The 24,281-nt window shown below is 43.9% G+C and overlaps 2 protein-coding genes across 5 annotated transcripts in view; one reads left to right on the top strand and one right to left on the bottom strand.

Moving 5' to 3' along the window:
* Positions 1-13,721, bottom strand: part of ANXA5 (annexin A5) — a 37,773-nt gene extending 24,052 nt beyond the window's left edge. Inside the window, exon 1 of one of the 3 annotated variants that reach the window (XM_017825174.1) lies at positions 13,677-13,721. In XM_017825174.1, the coding sequence (XP_017680663.1) occupies positions 13,677-13,706 (30 nt within the window). In that variant the 5' untranslated portion in view covers positions 13,707-13,721. Of the gene's footprint in view, positions 1-3,947; positions 4,020-4,432; positions 4,459-13,676 lie in introns of those variants that run through there. The other 2 variants (XM_017825177.1, XM_017825176.1) reach the window with 2 other exon arrangements.
* A 4,929-nt stretch (positions 13,722-18,650) lies between these two features.
* EXOSC9 (exosome component 9) lies at positions 18,651-23,727 on the top strand. Of its 2 annotated transcripts, none has more exons than XM_017825192.1 (12): positions 18,651-18,767; positions 18,949-19,043; positions 19,645-19,764; positions 19,857-19,959; positions 20,398-20,535; positions 20,638-20,720; positions 21,033-21,165; positions 21,614-21,702; positions 21,891-22,037; positions 22,396-22,586; positions 22,901-22,979; positions 23,471-23,727. In XM_017825192.1, exons 1-12 carry the CDS (start codon positions 18,702-18,704, stop codon positions 23,550-23,552), a joined length of 1,326 nt encoding a protein of 441 aa, XP_017680681.1. In that variant the 5' UTR covers positions 18,651-18,701; the 3' UTR covers positions 23,553-23,727. The 2 variants fall into 2 exon arrangements, with proteins under 2 accessions (XP_017680681.1, XP_017680682.1); XM_017825193.1 differs by lacking the exon at positions 18,651-18,767 and adding an exon at positions 19,463-19,562.
* The last annotated feature ends 554 nt before the right edge of the window (positions 23,728-24,281 follow it).

The following is a 24,281-nucleotide window of genomic DNA, read 5'->3' on the forward strand; positions in this document are numbered from 1 at the left end:
AGAACAATAAGCAGTAACACTATTAAAATAAGAGAGGAGAGAGGAGGGTTTTGCTGCTTTACAGGCAGGGTAAAAAGTTCAGATTTTAATGCTGACAGAAAGTTTAGAAAATTCTTTCCATGCTGCACGTTCTGGCATCAGGGGGCTGCTGAAGGACAGGCCAAGAGTACAAAGTAGAAGAAGATTATCTTGTTTGGGGTTTTTTTAAAGCACTTTGAGAGTTGCTTTGGAGACTAAATATTGGTTTATATTCCAGCAAAGACAACTTCCTGTAAGTGATTCATTACTTCTAATCCACAACCCATTACAGAGCAGCGCTCTGTCAGATTCTTGATTTCTCCTGGGACACCAGTACGATGTGGAAAGGTTAATAGGAGGTAAGAGCATTCATACCAGTTACAGCATCGGGCAGCTGAATTCGTCTTACTGGAAAACAGTGTTATTTTCATTTAGTCAGAGGAGGGGAAGGTTTCTTTGAAATTGTCTTTAGACTAAGACACATCACAAGGATGTCATCAATGCAATAATCTCAATTCAAGCAAAGACAAATCACTTGAGCCAGATTCTAGTCCATGCCTTAGGTCCTGGATGCTAATCTTGATTACCAGGACAGCTCTGCAACACTACACTAAGGCAGGGCTTGATCTCCAGGCTGCCTAATCCGGCCTGAGAAACACAATTTACATCCCTAATGACCAGTGATAGGGACTCCTCCTCTGGGGCAAGGGGACAGAAAAAGAGCCAGGAGCTTTGGTTATTTTTCTGCACTTCCAGCTGTTCTGCACCACAGTTTATCTTGAGCACATCACTTAGGGTTTGTGCTCTACACACCTCCACACAGTGATGGTGTATGAGGGCACAGCCCATCAATAATAGCAGAACACTTGTCCCCCATCCAGGAACTTGTGTGCAGATTTTAAGAGCCTTTGCAAACCTTTGGGGGAGCACTAAGTAACTATCCAGAGTAAGAAATGCAAGTTCAGAAAGTAATTTCCTTTAAGCATTAGGCCATTACTTCTATTTAGGAAAGAGGAGCAGAGAGAAAAATAATTATGTTAGCTTAATGGAAATTTGAAAAATCTGAGGGAAGAAAATAAAAATCATCCATGAGTGGTTCTCTCCCTCTCTGTGGAGGAGAGAAATAAGAAGTTTAGCTGAAATACTAAATACTAAATTCCTAAAATACTTCTAAGTGAGGTCCTGTAACAAGACCTTTCTCATGAAGGGGCCTCCCATCAGCACCCCCACGAGAGTCTTGAGATACAGGAACACCATTATCTTAATTTCCAAATGGAGAATCCAGGTAAGATGAGGCTCAGTGGTTTCCCCAAGGTCAGAGCAGGTGCTGGTAACTGAGCCCAGGTTTCAAGTCACAAGCTACTGACTTTGCACTGCTTTGTTCTTTCTCCCTTTCCTTTGCCAAAGGACCTCAGTGTCACTGAAAACTGTCTCCTTGGTTTACATATTGACTGATGAAGAAGAAAAGAACCCATAAATTATTCTAAAGATGCCAGGAGAAGAAGCACCTCCACACTCTGCATGGCTGTTCTTATCTGAAACAGCACAAGGCTTGATTCCCATAAGTAAGAGCAGAATCAGGCCCACAAAATTTGAGTTCAATTATGAGGAAATAACCAAACACAGCCTACATGGACTTGTTTTCTCTTCAGCCTTTCATTAAATTTCTAAAACATGTTGATCTCAACCTTGCAAGCAACTAATTCAGCAAAACCCTGAATAACAGAGTGCTTTGATTGCAGACTCTGTGGAGCCCACACCACCACCTAGATATCCCAAAGTTTTATCAGGAGGCACTAGTGTCTTACAGAGCTTTAATGATTTGTCTGTGAACATAATTTCATTCTTTCTGTCCCTAACTTCCCATATATCCCCCAACATTGGATGCTCAGTGCTCCTGTAAACACAAGAAACACTTCTAGCACTTAGCTCGAGACCTCTAAAGCCCCTTTCCTGGTTTCCATGACATGTTTTGATACCTGAACTAAGACAAATCTACCTAAACTGCCAGCACATAAAGTGTGTTTTACTTGCTCCTGATAAGTCACTGCCAATGCACACCCAGACAGAGACATTCCAGATTAAAACTGCTCCATTTCTTTATTTAATTTTGAAACTTTCAAAGGTGAGCAAAGGCTTAGGCATGGTCAAAGCCATGCCGACATGAGACTTTGGGCATAGTCCTGTATAGGAAAAAATTCCACAAACCTTCTCTCTCACTTGCTGCCATACAAGGTTGAAAGGCCTGCCACAGTCTAAACCCCAACCCTGGCCTCAAGAAAATGTTCAGAGATATTTTTAAATAGCATTTCTTAGCATTCTCCTGTTCCCACTTTGATCATTGCCAGGCACGAGGTGTTTTTTTTCTCCATGGATTGCTGGTCCTACTGTTCAAAAAAAAGGACATTATCAGTAGTTTAAATTCCTCACTCCCATCATATTTTTAAGAGCTGGCTGTATGTAAAAATATTTCTGTTTTTCATAAACTAGCTATTTGCCTGAAAATAAGCTATAAGTTTGGGAGAAATGTCTGTGGTACCATTCCTCTAAAAAGCCTCTGCATCTCCTCTTTTGATGGAGCTTTTGTTACCTTAATTCACATTTTCAAGCTTAAAATGACTTATAGCATGCCAAGAACTTTAAGTAGTGGTAATCACAGCAGAGCTTTAGGTGAACTAGAGCCAAGTTAGGGCCCAGGAACACAGCAACAAATGACATCCTGATGCAAACTGCAATTCCATTTACTGAAAGGCATTCCCACTCCCCACCCCCAGCAGTAACTTTTATTTAGCTGTTATTCAGGTATTCATAAAGGAAAACCTGGTTTTCTTGATCACATTGACAGCTTTTTGTAATGCTATTTCTTCCAGAGTAGAGGGATGAACTGATAGTCAGGGACTGTGGGTCCTTATCAAGATTCACTATTAGGCTGCTATGAAACCCCTAATCTCTTTTTCCAGGAATGATACAGTTTAAATAATACTTACTCTTCATAAAAATGCCTTGATGCAAACCCCTACAGAAGAACTAATAACAAGCAGTAAATCCTACGCTATAGATTGAAATTGCCACGTCCCCAACCCGTTACCAGACCAAAAACCAGAATGGTTTTTGGCATTCAGACGCAACAGGATAAGCACATTTGCAAGGGCAACCAGAGACTGCCTGATGTTAAATGTCATTCCCTGCCTCCTGCTTGCATGTCTTCAGCTTGTCTTTTTGTTGTATCTGTTTCCAGTCAGTGGATTGAATGACTTCTCGTGGATTGCCTGCTCACTTGACCATATCCCAGGTAATCAGAACACTAAAAATAAAATTTGCTCAAAAAAGACAACACCCAAATGCAAACATGGAGATAAGAAGGAATGAGATGTCACAAGTGAGCCAGTCAAATCATCTTCCCAGAAGGAGAAAAGAGAAATATCCAGACCTCACTATCCCCTGGGATATTTGCCTGCACATGTAGCATCAGATCAGTGAAACTGAGGTTGGAGAGCGCTAAAGTTGTGACACAGCTTTTCTAAACACAGCAATTCTTGCTCCTCTCTAGCTGCACACCTCCCAGTTCTGGACTGGGGAGAGGGAGGAAAAGGGGAGAAATTCCTGCCCTCATCCCTCCAACACTGTTAAAACCTCCAGGCCCTGCAGTGGCAGGATCTGCAGCAGCAGGCTGTGGGCTGTAGGAAAAGGTGGCACAGTCACATCTGTGCAATGGCACCTGGCAAACCAGCACCGTTAAACTTGGCATCCAAACTACCAAACAGGAGCAGATGCATTTTATTCCTTTAATAGCTAACCTTTTTGCTTTCCAGTGTTCTATTATTTGCTGAAGACAGCTGCAGACTTAAATTACCTTTTCTGCCTTCAGCCAAAATAAATAAATATTTATGGCTAATTAGGACTTCCTTTTCAGGGTTGTGAGTGTTCACCTGGCCGAGCTGCTGCAATAAGAGGCAACACCTCAGGTGCCAGAAGCGATCCCAGCTGCTGTGCCCCCAACACAGGGGGAAACCAGGAAACACAGCCTTCACAGCACCACCAGCCTCCATCTGCACCATCTGTGAGGGCAGGAATCCCATCGTGCCCCACATCATGGCTCTGGGGGGCAGAGCTGCAGATACAGCTTCAGCACGAACTACAAGGGCTCTCAGGACAAACTTCCAGGGGCTCTTGACAAAAGGATCAAGAAACAGTCCTTTGGTTTGTGCTACCTACTTTTGGAGCCCTAGTGTATATAATCTGCATGAAGGCAGCACTGAGTGTCACCACCTGGTGGTATTTCGCAGCATAATTCCCAAGCCCTCTGCTCAGACCTGCACAGAGATGCGACATACGGCACGATTCAACCATAGCTTTGCCTCAAAATTATTTTTAAACCAAAGGAACCCACAAAAAAGCACTTTATGCCAAATACCTCCCACTGATAGTAGCTACAGAGCCGAGGGCTTGGGTTTTGTACAAGGTTTCATTAAGATGTGTATCCCAGTACAGCAGCCGTGCTATACAGCAGTTCAACACCAACTCACCGCAAGTTATTCTGCTGAGTACAGCGACAGAGAAGGATGGATGCCTGCAGTTCGTCAGACTCCCATTCCCAGTCACCGTAGGAATTTTAGTTAAACCATGTTAAACCAGTCTTAGTAGCAAATTTTTCAAAAAGAGCTACGGTAATAGTCAAAGGGGAAGTGAAAACATAAATAATGTAAATGCTGACTTGCTGAAATCCCGTATTTCAAACACGAAATAGTTCCGGGGATTCTGAAAGCAGCATAAACCTTGTAGAAAAAGGGACATCTAGTGGCATTATCCGGGAATTGCAGGGGGAGAGACGGGTCAAACACTCGTGAACACTGTGACAAATCAGAGGGATAACAGTAACTGCACGTAAGAGTCCTCCAAAATCCTCACACAGGATACAATTTTAATCCAGGAGTTCATGCAAAAATCACCCTTTCTAAGTAGTTAAAAAATACCATCAAGTGATCAGGCAGGTATTCCACTTGGTGGGTTCTTCTTTTATCAAACTCTTGCACTTTCTTTCCCTTTTTCCTTCAAAACCAGCCAAAAAGTTTACATTATGCCATCCTGCTGCATCTGAATTATGGATTCACACTTGGAAACACGATGGTTTTGCAATTACTTTTAGTAAGTTAAAGGAGAGAGTTCTGGCATTGGGGAAATTTTTTATTTGATCCCAGAATACTTTTGCTAACTAAGCATTCCCGGCAGCTGGAGGCAGATCCCCCACCAGCTCTGTTCTGTGCAGGATGAAACTGTGAGCAGGTTTCTGCAAGTAGAATGCTCCATACTGATGGATAATCTCATGCCAAGAGTTTGTCTTTAATAGTGAGGAAAGCTGAGCTGGAATCCAACACAGTTGCAGTAGGATCAATAGGGGAGAAAAAAAAGGTCCTGGAGTTTTTTGGGGTTTTTTTGTCATCAATCCTTATTAAGATTTGCATTTAATTGTGGGTTAGGTGTTACTGTTGAGGAAATCAATGTCATGCCCAAGACACTGCAAATCCTACAGTTGTGATGAACAAATAAAGAGAAAAGAGATCAGTCAGATTATTTCAGTGGAACTGCAATCAAAACCATCACAATTTCTAGAAGCATTTCATTTTGTCCTCTATACCAGCACTGAATAGAGTTTCAGTACTTTCTAGTATTCAAATAACTCCTTTCAAAGGAAAGCTGAAAGGGGGAGGATTTTCACAACAGTGAACTATCTGTACAATCAAAGCCGATTTTGGTCAGGCAAACCTTTTTTTTTTTTAATTTGATATTCAAAAAAGACATCAAGCAAACAGCTTTCAATTAGTGAATGAGAAATCCAGCCAGGCCTTGACTGTGCTCAAAGGATTGGACCCAAGTGAAGATATTAGACTTTCAAAAAAGAAAAAAATTACAATTTTTAACATAATTTCTCTTCAAATTAACAGTGCACAGTTCTGTGACTATACATTTACTTTAAAACTTGAAGGGATGATGAATTAGGTAAACAAGATTTTGCCAAAAACAGCTGCCAGGAGAGGAGCAGCAGTGCCCACACCGACCAGGTGCAGCACATCTCCCTCCCAGCTTTGTGAGCCAGGTACAAGGTGACTGATTTCAGCAGAGCTGGAATGAGTTACGTGAATGCAGGACTGGTGTAGAGCAGCAATACATCATCTTTTCCTTCGTGCTTATTCTGTGCACAACAACATATTGCAGAGCTCTAATTCCTCTGCTAAACATCCACAGTCTTCTGCCAGCTGATGAGTCTCCAGGGATTACATATTTGAATCAGCACAACTGACACAGACAAGTCCATTAAAGCAGACTTCAGTAAATCAGAGTTAAAAAATTTAAAGACTTCTAATTCAGCAAAACGGTGGATTTTAACAAAGAAGGGGTTTATATAACTTCAACTACTGACAGATTACCATGTCACTGTTAACAAGATCATTTCATCAGGGGCTTGTGAAAAGACCATAAAGATATATTGTCTTTTTTGCCCAGTTTTAAAGCAGAAGAGAGCACCTGTCCCCAAGACAAGATACAGTTCCCTCAGCAAGAGGGTGCCAAGCTGTGCTCACAGACAGACCCTGACACCCCTGAGGAAGTGCTGGGGAGTGTGTTAAGAGACCCCTCCATGGTTCCCCATGGCTTGGGCTGTCCTTGCTACATATGGGGGTGTCAAGGGCCTCCCTTTCATTCCTGGCACATGGTTACTGATCCCTCTTTGAGGGTCCAGAGGGGAAGATGAAGGCAGCGAGTCCCCTGCGTAGGCCCAGGGTCTGTCTCATGCCCAGCTTTGACAAAGCATGAGAGGTCTCATCATCTACTGCCTTGTCAAATGTCATTGTTCTCCTGGAAAGTATTCGGCTGAAGAAAGCAAAAAAAGCCCCATAAACACATTTCCTTTCCCTCTATAGGGAAAGGGCTTCTGTGCTCCTCTTTCCTACACAACAGAAACCAAGTATAGCAAAATACATAAACATGCCATCTGCTTTTCCTGGGGCCCCCCATCTCCCTGCTTCCTTACCTGCTTCTCTTGAGACACCCACCAAGTTGCTCCAGAGGGTATTGCTACTGCCCAGGTCAGCAGGCAAGACCTGGGACATCCTTCCCCAGCCCTCACCTCTTTCCAGAAAACCCATGCAGCTGCCTGTCCCACTCCTCTTAACCTCTCTGTTTCCACCCCCTCCTGCAAGCAAACCAGGCTCTACTGGCCACACCTGTGTGTTGTTCTGCTCCCTCTCCACCTCCTGCCCGCCCCTTGCTCCCCACACAACTCCTTCTGACTGGCAGAATCTGACAGGGCTCACAGAAGCAGCCTGAGTCTATCCCAAAGAATCAACAACCAAGCAACACTGTCCTAATATGAAGATCTGAGCTGGATTTGGGGAGGCTTTTATCAAATTCAGTATGGGAATATCAAGTTTTCATCACATGTTCAATGTTACATGGCATTCTCATCATGTGGAAAGGAACTGGTTTGAGTACATCAATCACCCCAAAGGAAGAGAAAACAAAAGAGGAAAAGTATACTCCAGTGATCCTTTCTTGCCAAGCAGAATAGTTAAACTTGTCTTCAGCAATCAATCAAGGCTCCAGCAAAACCAAAGACAGATGATCTTTTGTGAAAGAACAGATACCTCTGAAAACCTCATTACCATTCATTAAGACAAAGAGTTGCCTCTTGACAAGTGTTCTTAATGCAGCATAAATTTTAATAAGGCCTGCACAAACAGCTACAGTGCAGCTCACAGGCTCTGCTGAGCCTTAGGAAAACAGTTCTCTATGGCTCCTTTTCACCTCCTGTCCCAGGCCAGACACACTCTGGGGTCAGAAAAGCTAAAGATGAGAGAAATACCCTTGGGTGAGACCAGTCCAAAGCACCAAGCAGGTGGTGGGAGACAGGCAATGAAAGAAGTCCTCACCTCACGCTTATTGTTATTGTCTTTTAACAACCTTTCCAGTTCATATTCTGACTCCTGGATTCACTGTTGAAAGTGAAATCAAAGGCAACTGAGCACTTTTCACTCTACATCCTTTTATCCTAAACCCTTGCTGACATGGGAACACAAGGAGCTTGCCTCATTTCAGCAGTCTGGAGAGAAAGGTTGTGTTAGGAGGTATTTCACTAACTGCTCTGGAAAACAAAAGCACAAGGAAAATAATATTTACAGCAAGGAAAGTGAGATTTCGTGCTCAGCAGGAGATGCACGTTAGCACACACCACTTCCCAGGTGTTAAATAGGTGTGAGTTTGCCCTGGTGATCGCAGCAGACTCACAGGTCATTCAGCATTTAAAGATATTGAAAACACTATATTGAATCTTCCCCGAAGAGCAGAAGGGCCACTTACTAACATAGATTAAGTAAAGCCTTGTGTACAAAGGCTGGAATGAAAATTAATTTGTTTTTCTCTATCATCTGCCATCTCCAGCAAGCAGGGACTTGTCTTTTAACCCTTTTTGCAGAGTGCTGTTTCTGTCAACACAGCTTCAGAAAAAGTACAAAACTGAATCCTAAAAAGAACACCCTAAAGACATAAATAATGAACTAAGTGGACTGAGGATGTACATTTTATGCCTGATTATTAAAAGAATGATCCAGAAAAAGTGGAATATCATTTAAAGACCATTGCTATTGACATGATCTGTTCTGAAGATGTTTATTTTTCTGAAATCAAAAATAAAGTACATGCATTTCCATAGAAAAGTCACCTGGAGCATATGTTGTGGAATTTCACTAAAAGTCACACTGAAAGCATGGAACATTCTGATTTGTGAGGCTTTCCATAAACAATTCCTCCAATCATTATCTAGGTCTCTCATAGATCTGAATCATACTTCAATTTTCGTAACTGCATCAAGCAATATATTCCCCATGTTCTAAAACTTTCAGTCACTACCATGTGGGAAGCTAAAATATCAATTTAATAATAAAAAAAAAATTCTTCTGCAAGCCCAAATCAGGTGGACCATCATATTCTGCACTGAAAGCTTTGTCAGCTCAGATGTGCTTCTATATCTGAACAGAAAACCTGTTCAGCTGAAGTCCCCCCAAGGCACCTCAAAAGAGATCTTAAATGACTGTCAGAGTTTTGACAGCCCTCCATAGGGGTGGATTTTCAAAGTAAGATTTGAGAGATGTAACAACATTTGAAGGGAACCAAAACAGTAAAGAGTTTCTGGGGAATGCCAAGAAATTAAAGGTACTGAGCAGGTCTTGCACAGCTGTGGCTGTGAGTGGAACTACACTGTCACTGTGAAAATACTCCAGGTGAACCACGAGAAAAATAAAATGTTGCTGCATTTGTTTTAGAGTATTTTCAAATGCCCAAATTAGGACATTTCTGGCACAATTCTTTAGGTCTCACTGGAAGCTATTTTGGTCCACTGAGCCTTTGTGTCTTTTAACCTGGAGATGGGAAAAGCAGTGATTACATAGTTAGTGCCTCTTCACAAAAGCACAGCATTATTCCCTCTCGTGCACTGATTTTCAACATACAAACATTGAACTTTGTGCATCTTCTTTGGGAGATTATTTCTTGATTTAACACACCATGCTGTCAAGTACTTTCTCCTGCTTTTCTTTTGACTAGTCTCTGTCTGTACTCTGTAGTTATGCCTAGTTACAGGTTATGCTAAAAAAGTCATCTTCTCTCTCAGTGCTTATGTTTTTCAAGTATTGGCAGATAATTGCATTCCCCTATAGCTGCCAGGTAGCAAAAACATACATATTTAACCTATTTGTTCTTTCCTTCTGAATTCACCAAATGCTTTTCACGGCTCTTATCTGAATTCCCTGTGGTTGCCAGCAATGGCCTAGTAATGAGATGTTCTAACAGGTGTCCCAACACCCTAGTGCTGAACAGAAGGAAAACTTCCCAGGAGAGGATACCCTCAGCAACACAGAGGACTTGGGATTAATTGGCTACTAATGATTCCATCTTGTATTTCTCTCACCCTGCAGTTTGTTTTGATCTTTCCAAGATTATACATCTGGCTAATCTTTTAGAGTTTTGGCTTACTTCTGACTGCTTAAACGAAAGGATGCACACTTTTTGTTGTGCAGTTGGACACTGGGAATTTAGAAACTTCCTAGAAGATCTCTGAACAGTGGAAGGGCACTCTTTGCACAAGGGGCCTGCCCTCCTCTGGACAAGGGGCTATTGACAGCATCAATCTTTATTTGGGAAAGCAATCAGATACAACATCAGCACAGAAGAGCCATCTTCATCCATCTCCTTCCACCTTCCTGCCCTGTGACAATACCAGCAGAGGGGAAGGTGCTGCCTCCACAGCTGTGCCCTAAAATACTTATCAAGAAATAGAAATCCATTTGAACAGTGCAGCTGTTTGATGCCACTTGGGGGTGTGATGCCAAAAAACTCCTCTGCTTGTCCTTCAAATTGTGCTGCTGGTGACAGCATTGAAACGTGGAACTTATGTAAAAGGAGCACTCATCTTGGTCATTTGGGGTATTTATTCCTACACTGCAGGTCTTTGTGAAATTAGAACATTTGAGATGCATTACTAGTACCAAAACAAGACAAAGAGGTTATAATCCTCTGACTTCCAGATATTTCACTGAGTAGCCCCCACAAAACTTTCTATTGTACTGCTGGTGTAAAATGCGTATTATGTCAGAGAAAAATCATGTTTTAGTTTTCATTTTCTAGAGAAAGGTAACTCAGCCTGTCAGTCACGCTTGTAAAGTCATTACAAAAACTGTTCCACACAATAAAGTAAGTATGAAGTGCTTCTGCAAAGCAAGTTATTAAAAGTGCCCCAACCATTCACAAGATTTTAAGCACTTCAGGGCTACTTATCTGTGAAGTCAGCTGGGTCTAAAGATAATCTCTTTGTGCTCATGCAGAATATGCTTCACAGTTTTATGGCTACTTATATTAATTGAGCAAAACCATTAGTCACCTTCTTTCTAATCACCGATGTGAGGCCGAAGTCACTCCCACCATTTCCACAGAGAAAGAACAAGAAAACCATATAGATAAGAGGCTGATGGGTCGCTGGCAGGGAAACCTGTGCTGTATTGTTCTCTCATCATTTTCCCATGACTTTAAAAATAAACAACCAAGAGTGCAGAAGGGCAATTGGAGGAGGAGGCATGGCAGGACTAGAGAGAATTGGGGCTCTGGCTCTCGCCTGTGCACCCACTTTCTGGGAATGTGACAGATACAGTTTCCTTCAACTGAGCTGAATTTGTCCGTGTGACCCTGTGCACCGAATTCCCCCTGGTGCAGGAGCTGGCCATGGGGGAGCATGACTGTTCCTGCCTGCATGGCCCAGTTATGGCCCCAGGGTCCAAGAACCACAGAAGGGCTGCCATGGGCAGTGGAAGCCACAATCCTGACTTCACCAGCTCCTGCCAGCTGGCTACAGACCCGAAATCCTCATGTCCTGAGGTATGTGAGGCAGGATGCTCAGGATGGCATCAGCTCCAAGGCTCCTGTACGAGTAGCCCAAATGTCCTATGTCTTGCAAAGTCCCTGGAAAGCAGGACTGCGTGTTGGGACAGTTTGTATAAGAGATGACCGGGTCTATAATGACCAAATAAAAGACTGACACAAATCACAGAGTGTGTACCCATTTCAAAAGCTTGCAATAAAAAGCCACAGTGAGCCATGCATGGGGAGAGGTCAGCCATGGGATGTTGCCAGGTCTGTTTCCACCCACAGGGAGCGAAGCCTGCTTAGCATTTTAGCTATATGAGGGAATAACTCCTGCAGAAGAAAACTTAAGATGTGTTAGATGTGAGTTAGATGTGGTTAAAGTTAAGAAGAAAAGAGTTCTTTTAAAAGGTATCTCCTTCTGCACTGGAAAATGCTAAATTTAAAAATGCTCTACTAGTGTCAAATTCAGATCTTTGTATGCCAAAGTAAAACCAACATAAATCCTCTCGGCAAAAGAGGGACTGAGGGGAGTTCATAATACTTTGCTACAGAGTAAAAGCTGCAGGGCGAGCTCACCTTCAAATTTCCCCTGAATTTCTCAAGGCAAAGGTAGCCTCTCTAGAGGGAGCGGGGGACCGGAGCGCGGTCGCGGGCAGCGCTTGAGCGGGGATGCTGGCGGAGCAGGAGCCGATGCCCTTCCGGGGGTAGCACCCCGGCCCTCCCTACCTCCCGCGGACTCACCTGGAAGCGATGGGCGGCTCAGGGCTCCCGGCTCCCCGCAGGCAGCCCAGGGCTGGCGCGGCGGCGCGGGGCTGCTCCGGGGGCGCTGCCCGCCGAGCCCCGCAGCTGCCGGAGGAGCAGGCACAGCAGGAGCAGCAGCAGCAGCAGCAGCAGGAGGAACAGCGCCAGGTAGAGGAGCAGGTTGAGCTCCCACTCCATGCCGCCCGCGGCTCGGCTCCCCGCGGACCGCCCGGTGCCGGTGCCGGAGCCGCCGCTGCTCTGGCCGGCCGCAGCCTCCTCCCCTGCGGCAGGGCGGCGGAGAGGGGCACCGGGAGCCCGCGGAGCCAGACCTCCTGCAACCCCCGCCTCTGCCGCACCTCCCGGCCCGGGGCAGCCCCGGCCCGAGCTGGGGCGCCTTGGCCGCGCTCCTTGGGCACAGGTGCCCTGTCACAGAGCTGATGCTCCCAGACCACCCGTCACCGCCAAGAGAAGTTCGCCGGGCTCGCTGCGAGACCGAGCCTCCCATCCGAATTGAAGTGCCCATAGAGCGGTACTCACAGGCAGCATGCACCCTCCTCCGTCCCCACCTCACATTTCACACAGGCCAACCAGCTCTGAACTCCATGGGTGCCAGAAAATCTCTCTTCCCTTGAAGACATTTGAGAACCGTCCCCCGGACCAGAAGCGCAAACATTTGCCAGATATTGCCATGGCAACAGAAAAGTTACTTAGGTTTTCGGCCACTTGACTCAGATTTTGGTGAATGATCCAACTGTAGTGGACCCACCATGACTTTGACTTTGAAGGGGATGAAAAAATAGACTTCTAAAATCCCAGCTGCCTTTTGTTGTACCATAGCACTCAGATCTGGCTGTCGGTCAGGTAACTGAGCAGAGGGGCACACTGGGGTGGATCTGGCATGGCCTGGTGGCTCCCACAGGTGCCTTTGGAAACACTCTGCTAAATGCATGAGCCTCCAGCCTTAGCAGCCAGGTTACTGAGAAGCACAGTCATATTTCACACTGTCAGACTATTGCACCTGATCTCCCTGCTCCCCAAAGAGCACTAATGCAATGGGGCTGTGGGAGAGCAGATGAGGTGAAGGGGTGGAGGGATGTCACCTTGCTGCCATCCTCAGGGAAAACTCTGCTTGTACTTTCATCTGTCCACTTGCCCACATGATTTGTCTCTGCTCAAGTCACATCCCAAATGCCTCCATGGATTTATATGCAAGGGAAGTGAAATTTTACAGAGGAAACACAAGCCACTGATGCATATCTTGCAAATTTTGTCAAAGCCATACAGACTGTGTTACTTCCTGAAGAAATACATCCAAAAATGCAAAAATTCTACTTCATCAAGCCTCCCAAATTCTTAACATAAGCATCACTGCAAATCTGAGATAAGGAGACAACTACATATTGGGTTATTATTTTACACTGAATCTTCTTTCCTTATTGAACCTCTGAATAATACCTCATAATAATGCTCAGTGTAACAACTGGAGGCAATTTGGGAGAGTGATCATTCACCTTTTCTTGAAGTAATAAAACTGAAATCATTCTGACAACTTCATCAATACTAAGGAAGACATTATCTGGTGGAAAAAGGAAAGGCCAGCATCCATCATTCTCCAGAGCCCACATATTCCATCCTGGTTCTGTGTTCTCTGACACAATAATTGGCACTTTCCTACTTTGCTTGTATTAATATGAAGATTTCAACTCCTCATAACACAGTTTTCTTACAAGCATTTCTTGATAAGGAATGAAGAACTGGGCTCTTTGAGAAATATGGAGAGATTAGCACTTGCATGGGATACACACAGAATTTGTCTCAGAAGCTCCATGGGAGACATATCTGCACGAAATCCCGGTGATAAGACACCTTGTGAGTGGCTGTTGTACACAACAGGAGGCACTTCTAAACCAGGCTTTTAACTTCTAACAATGCCTGTGTTTTAAAATACAACTGTAGATGGGAAATTGCATTTAAAAGCAGCTGAATCAACAAAAAGATACATTGTTTGGGGGGTTGTTTGTGGGTTTTATGACAGAATTCTGAAATTTCTTAAAGTTGCACAGAAGAGAAATTGTTCATCTTCTTTTATTATTTAAATGTTTTGCTTTATCCTATAACTAAATAATGCAGGAAAGAACAATCCACAACCTAAGTAAGCAGGTATCCTAGAATTCCTCCTCAGTCCTTACTCCTCATAGCAAGCAGCTGTCAGGCTCCACAGAACAATGTCAATAGAATTACTCAGAAGAGGCATAAGCAGAAATTTTCTAAATTGTATCTCCTGATTTAAAAGAAGCATTTTAGTATCAAGATTTATTAGTCTCAAAAGAGATTGTCCATGCAGAACAACAAAAAGACTTGATTGGAAAAGATTATGACTTTCAGCACTTCAAGGCAGTCAGGATTAATTTCAGCTCTGCAACAGAAGCTTGGAAGCTGAATAAGCCGGAAAAATAATTGAAAAAAGCCGTTCAGATTTAATGGTTTAACTCGATTTTCTGGGTTTTATCCTGTTTATCCTGGGGCTGATACCACTTTTGCTGTGCTTGTATCATGACACACTGCTCTGAGGTGGTGGCAGCAGCTCGTGCTGCATGTGCATAGTCAGCTTTTCCTCGCATGTTTGTAACCAAACACTCGGGTGTCACTCCTGGATTTCCTCTGAGTTGTAGGAGTACCAATATGTGATATCAGCAAACATTTTCTATCACTTTTTCCAGTAGAAAAAAAATAGATATTCACTTCATTTTCACACTCCTGAGTCCTTATATCAAGCCAGTATTTAACATGTCCACTAAGTAACATTTAAGACTAGCATATGAGAAAGTGCCTTTTTTTTTTTACAACAATTTTGGTTTATTTTTGCCTATGCTACATGAAAAGAAGCATAGTTTTTACTCTAACATGGACATTTGTTACTTCTGAAGAGAATCTGAAGATGCTTCTAAAAGGTGTGAAAATCTTAACACTAAAATCTGAACCCAGACATTGGTTTTGTGTGTTTAGAGCCTTCAGCTATAGCTGTAACTATTTTGGCTTAATGTGGCACTTAACTCAGCAACTGGTTGCAATTGATGCAATAGAAATCATGGACACAGTTTGCCTGGAGACAGAGAAACTGCAGGATGTGGAGACAGTGGGGCTCTTGGTTTTTAGCTGTTGTGCTGAGACTCAAAGCTGCAGATGAATTAACTGCAGGGCAGCTCTGGCCAGTTCAGTAGCTCTTGGGAAGACTACAGGGTAAAACAGGCAGCAGCAGCAAAAAAGGAAGGAGTGTCGTTTCTCTCCCCCTGACTTTGTTGCTTGTCTACAATCCAGCCTTGCAAATACTTCCCACTTGCCCAAAACGATTGCTGAGAGCTGAGACAGTGCTGAATGCAGCACTCCCTACAGGATTAGAACTTTTGGCAGGACTCTTTGGTGCAAAAAACTTGTTTCACAAGAGCAGTAAACCCCAAGAGATGATGTGAAGACTAAACATGGGTGGAAACAGCAAGAATATTTTGGGGTTTACTCAGAAATCTAGCCTATGAAAGACGATTAAGAAAACATCCAACAAGTAGATGAAGCAGAAGTTATTACCAACTTTCCCTAAGCTGGTGTTTGGATGATTTTCTGGCAGCTCTGGATCCCTTTATTTGGAATAAAATTATTCATACATATATGAATATATATATATATGAGCATATACACACCAGGCAACTACTTTCCTAAATTTTAGCCATGTAAGCTGTGACACCTTTCTTCTAATAAGTAAGGGACAAAGGTGCTTTATCTGTGCTTCAGATAAGGAGCTTGTTTAAGTGCTTCCCTGGATCCAGGCCAGAATACCCTATGCTTCACTACAGCAGTGCCTTGCTTGTGCCAGCAGCATTGCTTCCAGGGATTACCTGCCCTCCCACCCCTGTGGAACTGTACCTGCAAATTATAAATTCGATTATTACACCTACGCAGAGCCTTTCTTCCCAAACAACCTTGTAAGCTGAAACACACATAAGTGTACACATCATGCTGTGCAGAGATGTGTAAATGGGTGCACTGGAGGCACCAGAGAGCAGGATGTGCAGCTGAACAGTGAAGGCACATTGCAGTCAAGGCTGCCATGAAAGGAGGAGGTCCTTTTTTTATTTATTTTTATTAGGCCGTGAAACCTGTTTGCTGGAAGGTTGCTGTCAAGATTCTGAGATTCTGATGCAGTTTGGTTTTCTTTTTCAGTCCCCCAATGCGATTTTCCCTCATGTCTCAGTTCGGGAAGATAATCCAATTCAAGCATTTCAGCCCACAGAGCATTCAACTCAAATGAAGAAACGCTCCTATGTGGGCACAATAGATAATTAGGACCTTCCTTCTGACGATTCCTGCTTTAGCCTAAGTGCCTGTGATTTATCCACTCATTTATTCAGTCTGCACTGTATGACAGTCACTCCTTCTGAACACACAATTTCCATTATTTGATTACAACTGTAACTCTGCCTTTCACTGTACAGAAACGGAGCGGTTGCTCAAGTTCTATTTCGTTAACCTTTTATATTGACCTCATTTGCCATGTGCCCTCCTCCTACAGATTTCCAGTGCTGTGATTTTATGCCTCCTTAATTTGTGCATGGAATTCTTTACCCTTCCTGGCACACGTGCACACACATAGAAGCTGCAAAGTAGGCTTTGGATCAAAGGACACAGCTGATTTCCAGCCCCAACACACGACTCGGTTCTCCTGGAATCACATCCAGCTCCTCCTGAATTTCACCATCAACTTCTCTGTCTTGAATAGGACCAGTATCAGAAGCAAAAATCCAGACTCTCCAGCAAAAAAGGGTATAATTAACACCTCTGGAAGTGCTTCTGACAGAACATGTGTTAATACAAGAAAACCCTACGCAAATGAATGACAGGACTGTTGGATGTTCTGGCCTAGTTTAAAAAATGTGATTCCTTTGAAAGTACTATGTCACTGAAGCAGTTATAAAACAGTTCACCAGGACAACAGGTACAGGAATTTTTCCCACTCTACCCCAAGCAGAAATCTCAGCATATGCCCAAGATGATATTTTTGTAATTGTTGGAGACTAACATAGTTTGGAAGGCTCCCACAAACAACACAAACCTTTCCAAGGTTGCTGATTGTAACTGAAGAGTTTCAGAATTTAACCCCAAGCCTTCACTAATAATATTATCACTGAATTTACACAATTAAAAAAATTAAAATTGGACAGAATTTCTACCTAAAGACTGCCAGTAAGACTCCAAGGAAAATATCCAATCCACATATCCACACAGCTGTGACGAGAGAGAATGTTATACCAAATGTTATCCTATTTGTGGCCAAAGTTGCAAGTGTTACATAATTTTGTTTCTTATTGATGCTTCACACTTAGTGTCATTTGGGAAAACTATTTCCTCGGTTTTGTCCCTAGAGGAAGAGGGTCTTTTGTAATCTCATCAATACTATTTACACTGAATATTTGTGATTCTATTTATTTATGCCAACCTGAAAATATAAAAACAGCATGGGAAAATCACATGGCGTTTGTCCTCAGTTGCACAAAATTGGGAGTTTCCGAAACAGGACTCACTTTTTAGTTTGCACAAGAACTGAAGTGTGTTAGCAAGGTTTAAAAAGACAGTGTGACATATTTGAAGTTTTGTGTGAAGCAAGTCGGAGTGCCTGGGGTTTAATGCTGGCTTAAACTTAAACTAAGCATAAAAGTCACTTGTAAGGGCCTTTTACTTACGGCAGCACCTCAGAACCTCAGGGAGGGGCGTTCTTCTGACAGATTTGACGCAGTAGCTCCGTTTTTGCCCGCACTGTTTGTGCACCACAACAGCGTCAGCCTCTGGATAGGTCTGGGATATGTGTTTGGTTTCTTTTTTAATTAAGCTATTAGAGAGCGTCCAAAGGAGGGCCACGGGCGTGGTGAAGGGTCTGGAGGGGGAGCCCTGTGAGGAGCGGCTGAGGGGACTTGCTTTGCTCTGCCTGCAGGAGACTGAGGGGAGACTTCATCGAGGTCTTCAACATTCTTGTGAGGGGAAGAGGAGGGGCAGGCATCGCTCACTCTCATGACCAGCGACAGGACTCGGGGGAACGGCATGAGGCTGAGTCGGGGGAGGTTTAAGTTGGACATGAGGAAAAGGTTCTTCCGACAGGGGGTGGTCAGGCACTGGAAGGGGCTCCTCAAGGCAGTGGTCACAGTACCGAGCCTGAGAGCCCAAAAAGCGTGTGGACAACGCTCTCAGGCACACGGTGTGACGCTTGGGGTGTCTTGCGCAGCGCCAGGAGCCGCACTGGATGCTCCCGATGGCTCCCTCCCATCCCGGGATGCTCCCGATGGCTCCCTCCCATCCCGGGACACCCCATCGCTCCGCGGTCCTCCCTGAGGGGGGACCCGCCCGTGCTCGAGCTCCCTGCGCGTGCGCGCTGAGCGCCCGCCGCCGCCGCGCGCCGATGACGCACGGGCGCGGCGCGCGGCACCCACGCTGTACCCCCCCTCCCTCTGCGGCCTTCCCGTCGCCGCGCGCTGCCCCCTCACGGCGCCGCCATGAAGGCGACGCCGCTCTCCAACTGCGAGCGCCGCTTCCTCCTCCGCGCCATCCAGGAGAGGAAGGTGCGGCGCCGGCACCCCCTGCCCTGGACCTTCCCCCTTCCCCTTTCCCCGCGCCCGGGCAGCGGGGACTGGCGTGGCTGTACCCCAGCGCCGCCCCGTCGCATCCCGTCCCATGCCGGGCGCGGCGCGTTAACCCCGTGTGTGTCTGTGTGTCTGTCTGTGTGTCTGTGTGTCCCCGCAGCGCCTGGACGGGCGGCAGTGCTACGACTACCGGAACATCCGCGTGTCCTTCGGCGCCGACCGCGGCTGCTGCATCGTGGAGCTGGGCAAGACCAGGTGGGCGCGGGGGCTCGGCCGGGCCGCGGCTCCCGCGGGGCGAAGGAGCCCCGGGTTCCCAAACCTGCCGGGCGGAACGGGGAATGTCCCGCCTGTGAGAGCCCGCGGGGATCGCTGGGCACGGATTTTAACTCCCGAAGCCCAAAAGTCGTAGTAGTTCAAGGGTAGGGCCATAGAGGAGTAGTGGTTTCCGTGTTGGTTGTGATTACAAATAATTTACAAATGGCAGAATTACTCCAGTTTTTCATCCCCTTATTCGCTGATTTTGCGTTCTTCTGCAAATCAAACGACGCTTTTTTTGAAAAGTGAAATATATCCCCTTATATAACTATTTCGTTACAGTTTCTCATGTGTTGGGAGTCAGTTTTTAATTCTAAAGGACAGGACTGTGTTCTCATTCCTACATTTGGTTCTTCCAGTTGTTGACCGGAGTTCAAATATGCATGGAAAGCTTTGAATGAGCAACTGTCAGGACTAAGAATTACAAACTAACACCCTAATTGTGTGCTTTTTTTCCAAGTATGCTATTTTGTTTCTAGTGGTAGAAGATTTTTTTTTTCCTGGTAAATTCTGTGACCTGATGGTTTATTTACATTTGCAGGGTTCTTGCACAGGTCTCATGTGAACTTGTTTCCCCCAAGCCAAATCGGCCCACAGAAGGTGTGCTCTTCTTTAATCTGGAGCTCTCCCCCATGGCTGCACCCGGGCTGGAGCCTGGCAGGTAGGGAGCTGTCTTAAAATGACTAAACATGGATGATAGAAGAGCCACTGTTTTGAAGCATGATCGTATTAAACTTAATTTTGTTTTAACAGGCAATCTGAGTTACTGGTGTCACTGAACAGACTCCTAGAGCGATGCCTGAGAGATTCCAAATGTATAGATACTGAATCTCTCTGTGTTGTTGCTGGTGAAAAGGTAGGAAAACCTACGAATTTAAAGTGTTTTTAAACTAATAGGTGCATGTAGCTCAAGTTTTAAGACGATTTCTGTCTTATTTTGGAAAGCAGAAATGCTGATTTTAGGTTGATGTAAAGTTCCACACACCTGACTTGACAGGTATTTTTAGCTTGCATATCTGCATAGGTTTTCTGAAGTGGTTGGGACCCTGCACACTCGAACATTTCTTTGCAGAATAAAGTGTAAATTGTACTTAAGTGTTACCTATTTTGTCGCAATTAAATCTGGCGCACTGGGTGTCTTGGGATATACCGAGGTCTTTCATCTTCTTAAGCAAAGACCTGAGCAATGTATGCTGGTTCTTTTTATGGCACAAAAAAATGAACTCGTTTTGAAGAACAGCAACTTCTGTAGAATAATGTCTCGGATTGCCAAGCAGTTCTGTACTTTGCCCAGGTTTGGCAAATTCGCCTGGACATGCACCTGTTAAACCACGACGGGAACATCACTGATGCTGCCAGCATCGCAGGAATTGTAGCTCTGTGCCATTTCCGCAGACCAGATGTGTCTGTGCAAGGAGAGGAAGTAACCGTGGTAAGTTTTATTTCATTTCTCTCAATATCTTTGTACAGTGTGACCTTTTAAAATTAAATGTGTTTCATAAATAACTGTATTCTGGGCCGATTCCTTTCAAAGTACACTCCTGAGGAACGTGATCCTGTCCCCCTGAGTATCCACCACATGCCCATTTGTGTCACTTTTGCCTTCTTCCATCAAGGGTAAGATTTTGAAGTCTTTTGACACCAACAGCTTATTGTTAATTAAGCAGAATTTATTTCAAACGTAGAAAAGTCCTTAGAATACTTATATTGACAAGCTGATTTCTTAAAAGATTTTATCTGAGGTGAAACGCCAGGGGGAGATATTTCTGTGTTCTGCACAGTGTAACTAACCAGCAGCTTTCCACAGGTGACGTAGAAAACTTTCAGGGGGAGTATACCCATAGTTACTAATACATAAATCAACTCCTGTCTTTAATCAGTAGCAACTTGCCTCAAACTTTTACTGTTGCCTTGTATTCCTGATTCTAGGACCTATTTGTTGGTGGATCCAAGTGAACGCGAGGAGCGTGTGATGGATGGGCTCCTGGTGATTGCCATGAATAAACACCGGGAGATTTGTACCATCCAGTCCAGTGGAGTGGTTATGCTGGTGCAGGACCAGGTAATCCTTTGCCTTGAGCAGTTCCTGTGCTGCAGTCTTGATATGGAAATATCCCTGACATTTGGAAGCTGAGAAATCAATCTTTTATCGGAAAAGATTATTTATTTTTAGTCCTAGTGGAAGAGCATAGCACTGTGTACCATGCTGTGGAAGAAGTGTTGAAAAGGCATAGTTTTTGGTCTGATTTGCATCTTTTTCCCCCCCCCGTGATTTGGCTGAGGGAATCTGTAAATTATTTCCCATTGCACTCTGAGGAAAGGCTGCAGGGTGTGTATTAATCTTTTGCATAACTCTTAGTGAATCCAGTCCCTCATGCTGAGGTGCCATATTTTAAGTGTTTTTAATTCCTGTGATTTAAGTGTTTGTGATTCCTATGATGTTCTACAGTTTTAGTTAAAGACACCTTGCTTTCATGGTCTTAAACTGTTGTTGTGTGTATAACAAACAGATTCTGAGATGCAGTAAAATAACAGCTGTTAAGGTCGCAGAAATAACAGAACTCATTCAGAAAGCCTTGGAAAACGACCACAAAGCCAGGTGAGTGTTTTGGGAAGGGATGGAAATGGGTATTTTTAAGAAATGCACTAAAAAGTAACCTGTAGTTTGAACAGCAAATCGTTTACACTTGCCTCTGATTTAAATAGCAAGTATATTTGAATTTGAAAATCAGAAACCATTTTTAGGTGTGGAACATCCTGAAATAATGCCTGTCCCTGAATGACTAGGAAAGAAGGTGGGAAGTTCGGCTTCGCGGAATCTATCCCGAACCAAAGGATCACTGCCTTCAAAATGGAGAGTGCTGCTGTTGACACCAACAACGTGGAAGAGCAAGCAGGAGAGATCATCGCTAAAGCTGACCCTCCTTCTGAAGTGTATCTTTTCTGGGGTGTTATCCAGGGGAAAACCAGGCTTCCCATCCTCTGTATTAACACTGCTACAAGCTAAACACACATCCGAGATTCCTCACAGATTAGGGAGCCTTCAGAGGAAACATCCTCGGCATCTTGGGTTTGGTTCTGACTGCTTTTAGGTACCTTAATTCCTTGTATAAAGTGTAAAACTGTGGTTGGAACTGTGATTATTACAATAACTGGAGAAGTGGCACTCTTAACTCCCTGTTAAGGCTGTTCTCCACCAGAGAGAAAAGATACACCTTAAAAATCAAACTGGTTTGTTCTCAGAATACAGAGTTTTACCAGCAAACACCAAGATTTTTCTTGACTCCTGCAGTTTTGCCAATCCAATATTGCACACTCCTGGGACAGCCCAAATTGGGGAAGGAATAGAGAACTCCTGGGGAGACCTTGAAGAATCTGAGAAGGAAGAAGTAGCAGAAGAGGAAGGTGAAAGTGAAGCAGCTGCTTTTGAATGTCAGAAGACAGAAACTGAGGATACAAATATGATGAAGGAAACTAAGGAGGGTAAGTATTTATTGATCTCAATATCAGACATGCCTATTATATCACTTTAAAAGTCTAGAATTAAAATGTTAAGATTAAGATGCTAAGAAGTTCTTAGCAAGAAAAAGCCATTGTAACCACTTCACACATTTGCTGTTTCTACTTCACCTGGTCACTTCTCTTCAAAACTTGATTCCTGTAGTATAGGGAGGGCTCCAAATGAATCAGTAAGCCAGTCTGAATGTTTGTTACTTTGAAAGTGGTTATTAGTTACAGAAGTTGTTTGTACAAGACTGATCAGCAGTTTGTTGTTGATTGGGTTGTTTGTTTTTTAGATGAACCTATTTTGCTGTCTGACAGCGAGGAGGAAGAAGTTGTCATTCTGGAACCACAGGAAGTACCAAGGAAAACAAGGTAACCATCCTGTGAAATTAGGAGGGAAGAGGAGTTTGTAAGGAGTATTTCCAGGAAGGACAGGATTTCGGCAAGGCCAGGGAAGGTTTCAATTGATCAACGGGACAACAGAGATAGCTGAGAGCGAGGAGGTTTAAATCTGGGCTAGTTCACTCCTGTCTGGGGAGGCCAGAGCCTGGCTGGCCTTCAGCTGCCTGGAAGTTATAGACAGACTAATCTTAATCATTCCAAAGAGATACTTCAGAGATTCTACATGCTACACTAGAGCTAATGTTAAGTTTTATCTCCCAGAAGTGAGGTTTGCTGCTGTGTCCCTGCACTAGCCATGGAAACCCTCGTTGTTGTGTGCAGTGCACTTCCCAGAAATTAGCTTAGAACTTGGCTCCGAGCGTGGTGGGTGGCTGCCCAGTTCTGGATGATCATCGTGTGTTCTTTTGAAATAGTAAAACTATTCAGTACGTTCCTTTGATACAAATGTTGTTTGCTCACAGAACACAGACCAGCACGAAACCAGAAAATACAAGTAAGAAAGCATTTAACAAAAGGAGAAGAAAGAAGAGAACTTCTCGATAAAGCCGTCATCCCTCCTGCAGAAATGCTGTACAATATGGAATTTAGTGTATTATTACTGAGATTATTTTTGTAGATAATTTTATTTTCTCCCCCCCCCCCATCTCTGGTTCTGCTTTTATGTTTATGTTAAAACTATTGTACACAGCTTTAAATAAAAAATTGCCTGTAACTGAAATTGCATGGTTGGCATCCAGCTGCAGTAAAAACTCTCTAGTTATCTTGAACTAACTTCCACAACCTGAAGGGCAGATACAAGGTGCATCATTTTCTTAACAAAGCAGCCTGTGCACAGTCAGAGTTCAGGTGGTAAAAGGAAAAGTTTCATACCAAGGTAAAGCTTCTCTTAAGGTAGCTATTGCCACTCCTTGGGAGTTTGTCATGCTTCACTGGGGTAGGTGATGTGCTGTGACTGAGATCTTCTTGCCCATGTCACTGCACGTTACCTTTTACTCAAACTGCTTTGTATAAAAAGCAATATAAATCCATGTACTTAACAAACTAGTATAGAACTTCTGCAAGATAATAGAGAAGCAACTCATACTTCAGCAGTGGAGTTTCTTAAAAAGTTTATTTAAATATTACATGCAACAGACAGGAATGCTTCTTGAACTTATAGGCAAAGAATTATGCTCTGAACTTAGAATTGGGCAAAACAAAGGGAGGAGGAAGGTTCCAAAATATCTGATCTGGGCGCTTTGTTTGAAAACAAGTCACACTGGAAACACACAC

Source organism: Lepidothrix coronata, unplaced genomic scaffold, assembly GCF_001604755.1.
Source record: "Lepidothrix coronata isolate B3197 unplaced genomic scaffold, Lepidothrix_coronata-1.0 Scaffold116, whole genome shotgun sequence".
NCBI classification, from domain to species: domain Eukaryota; kingdom Metazoa; phylum Chordata; class Aves; order Passeriformes; family Pipridae; genus Lepidothrix; species Lepidothrix coronata.

Coding starts and splice junctions, on each gene's coding strand:
- EXOSC9 (XM_017825192.1), top strand. CDS start 18,702: ATGAAGGCGACGCCGCTCTCCAACTGCGAGCGCCGCTTCCTCCTCCGC. Junction 21,703..21,890: donor GAAAACGACCACAAAGCCAG/GTGAGTGTTTTG, acceptor CTGAATGACTAG/GAAAGAAGGTGGGAAGTTCG. Junction 22,038..22,395: donor GCTGACCCTCCTTCTGAAGT/GTATCTTTTCTG, acceptor TGACTCCTGCAG/TTTTGCCAATCCAATATTGC.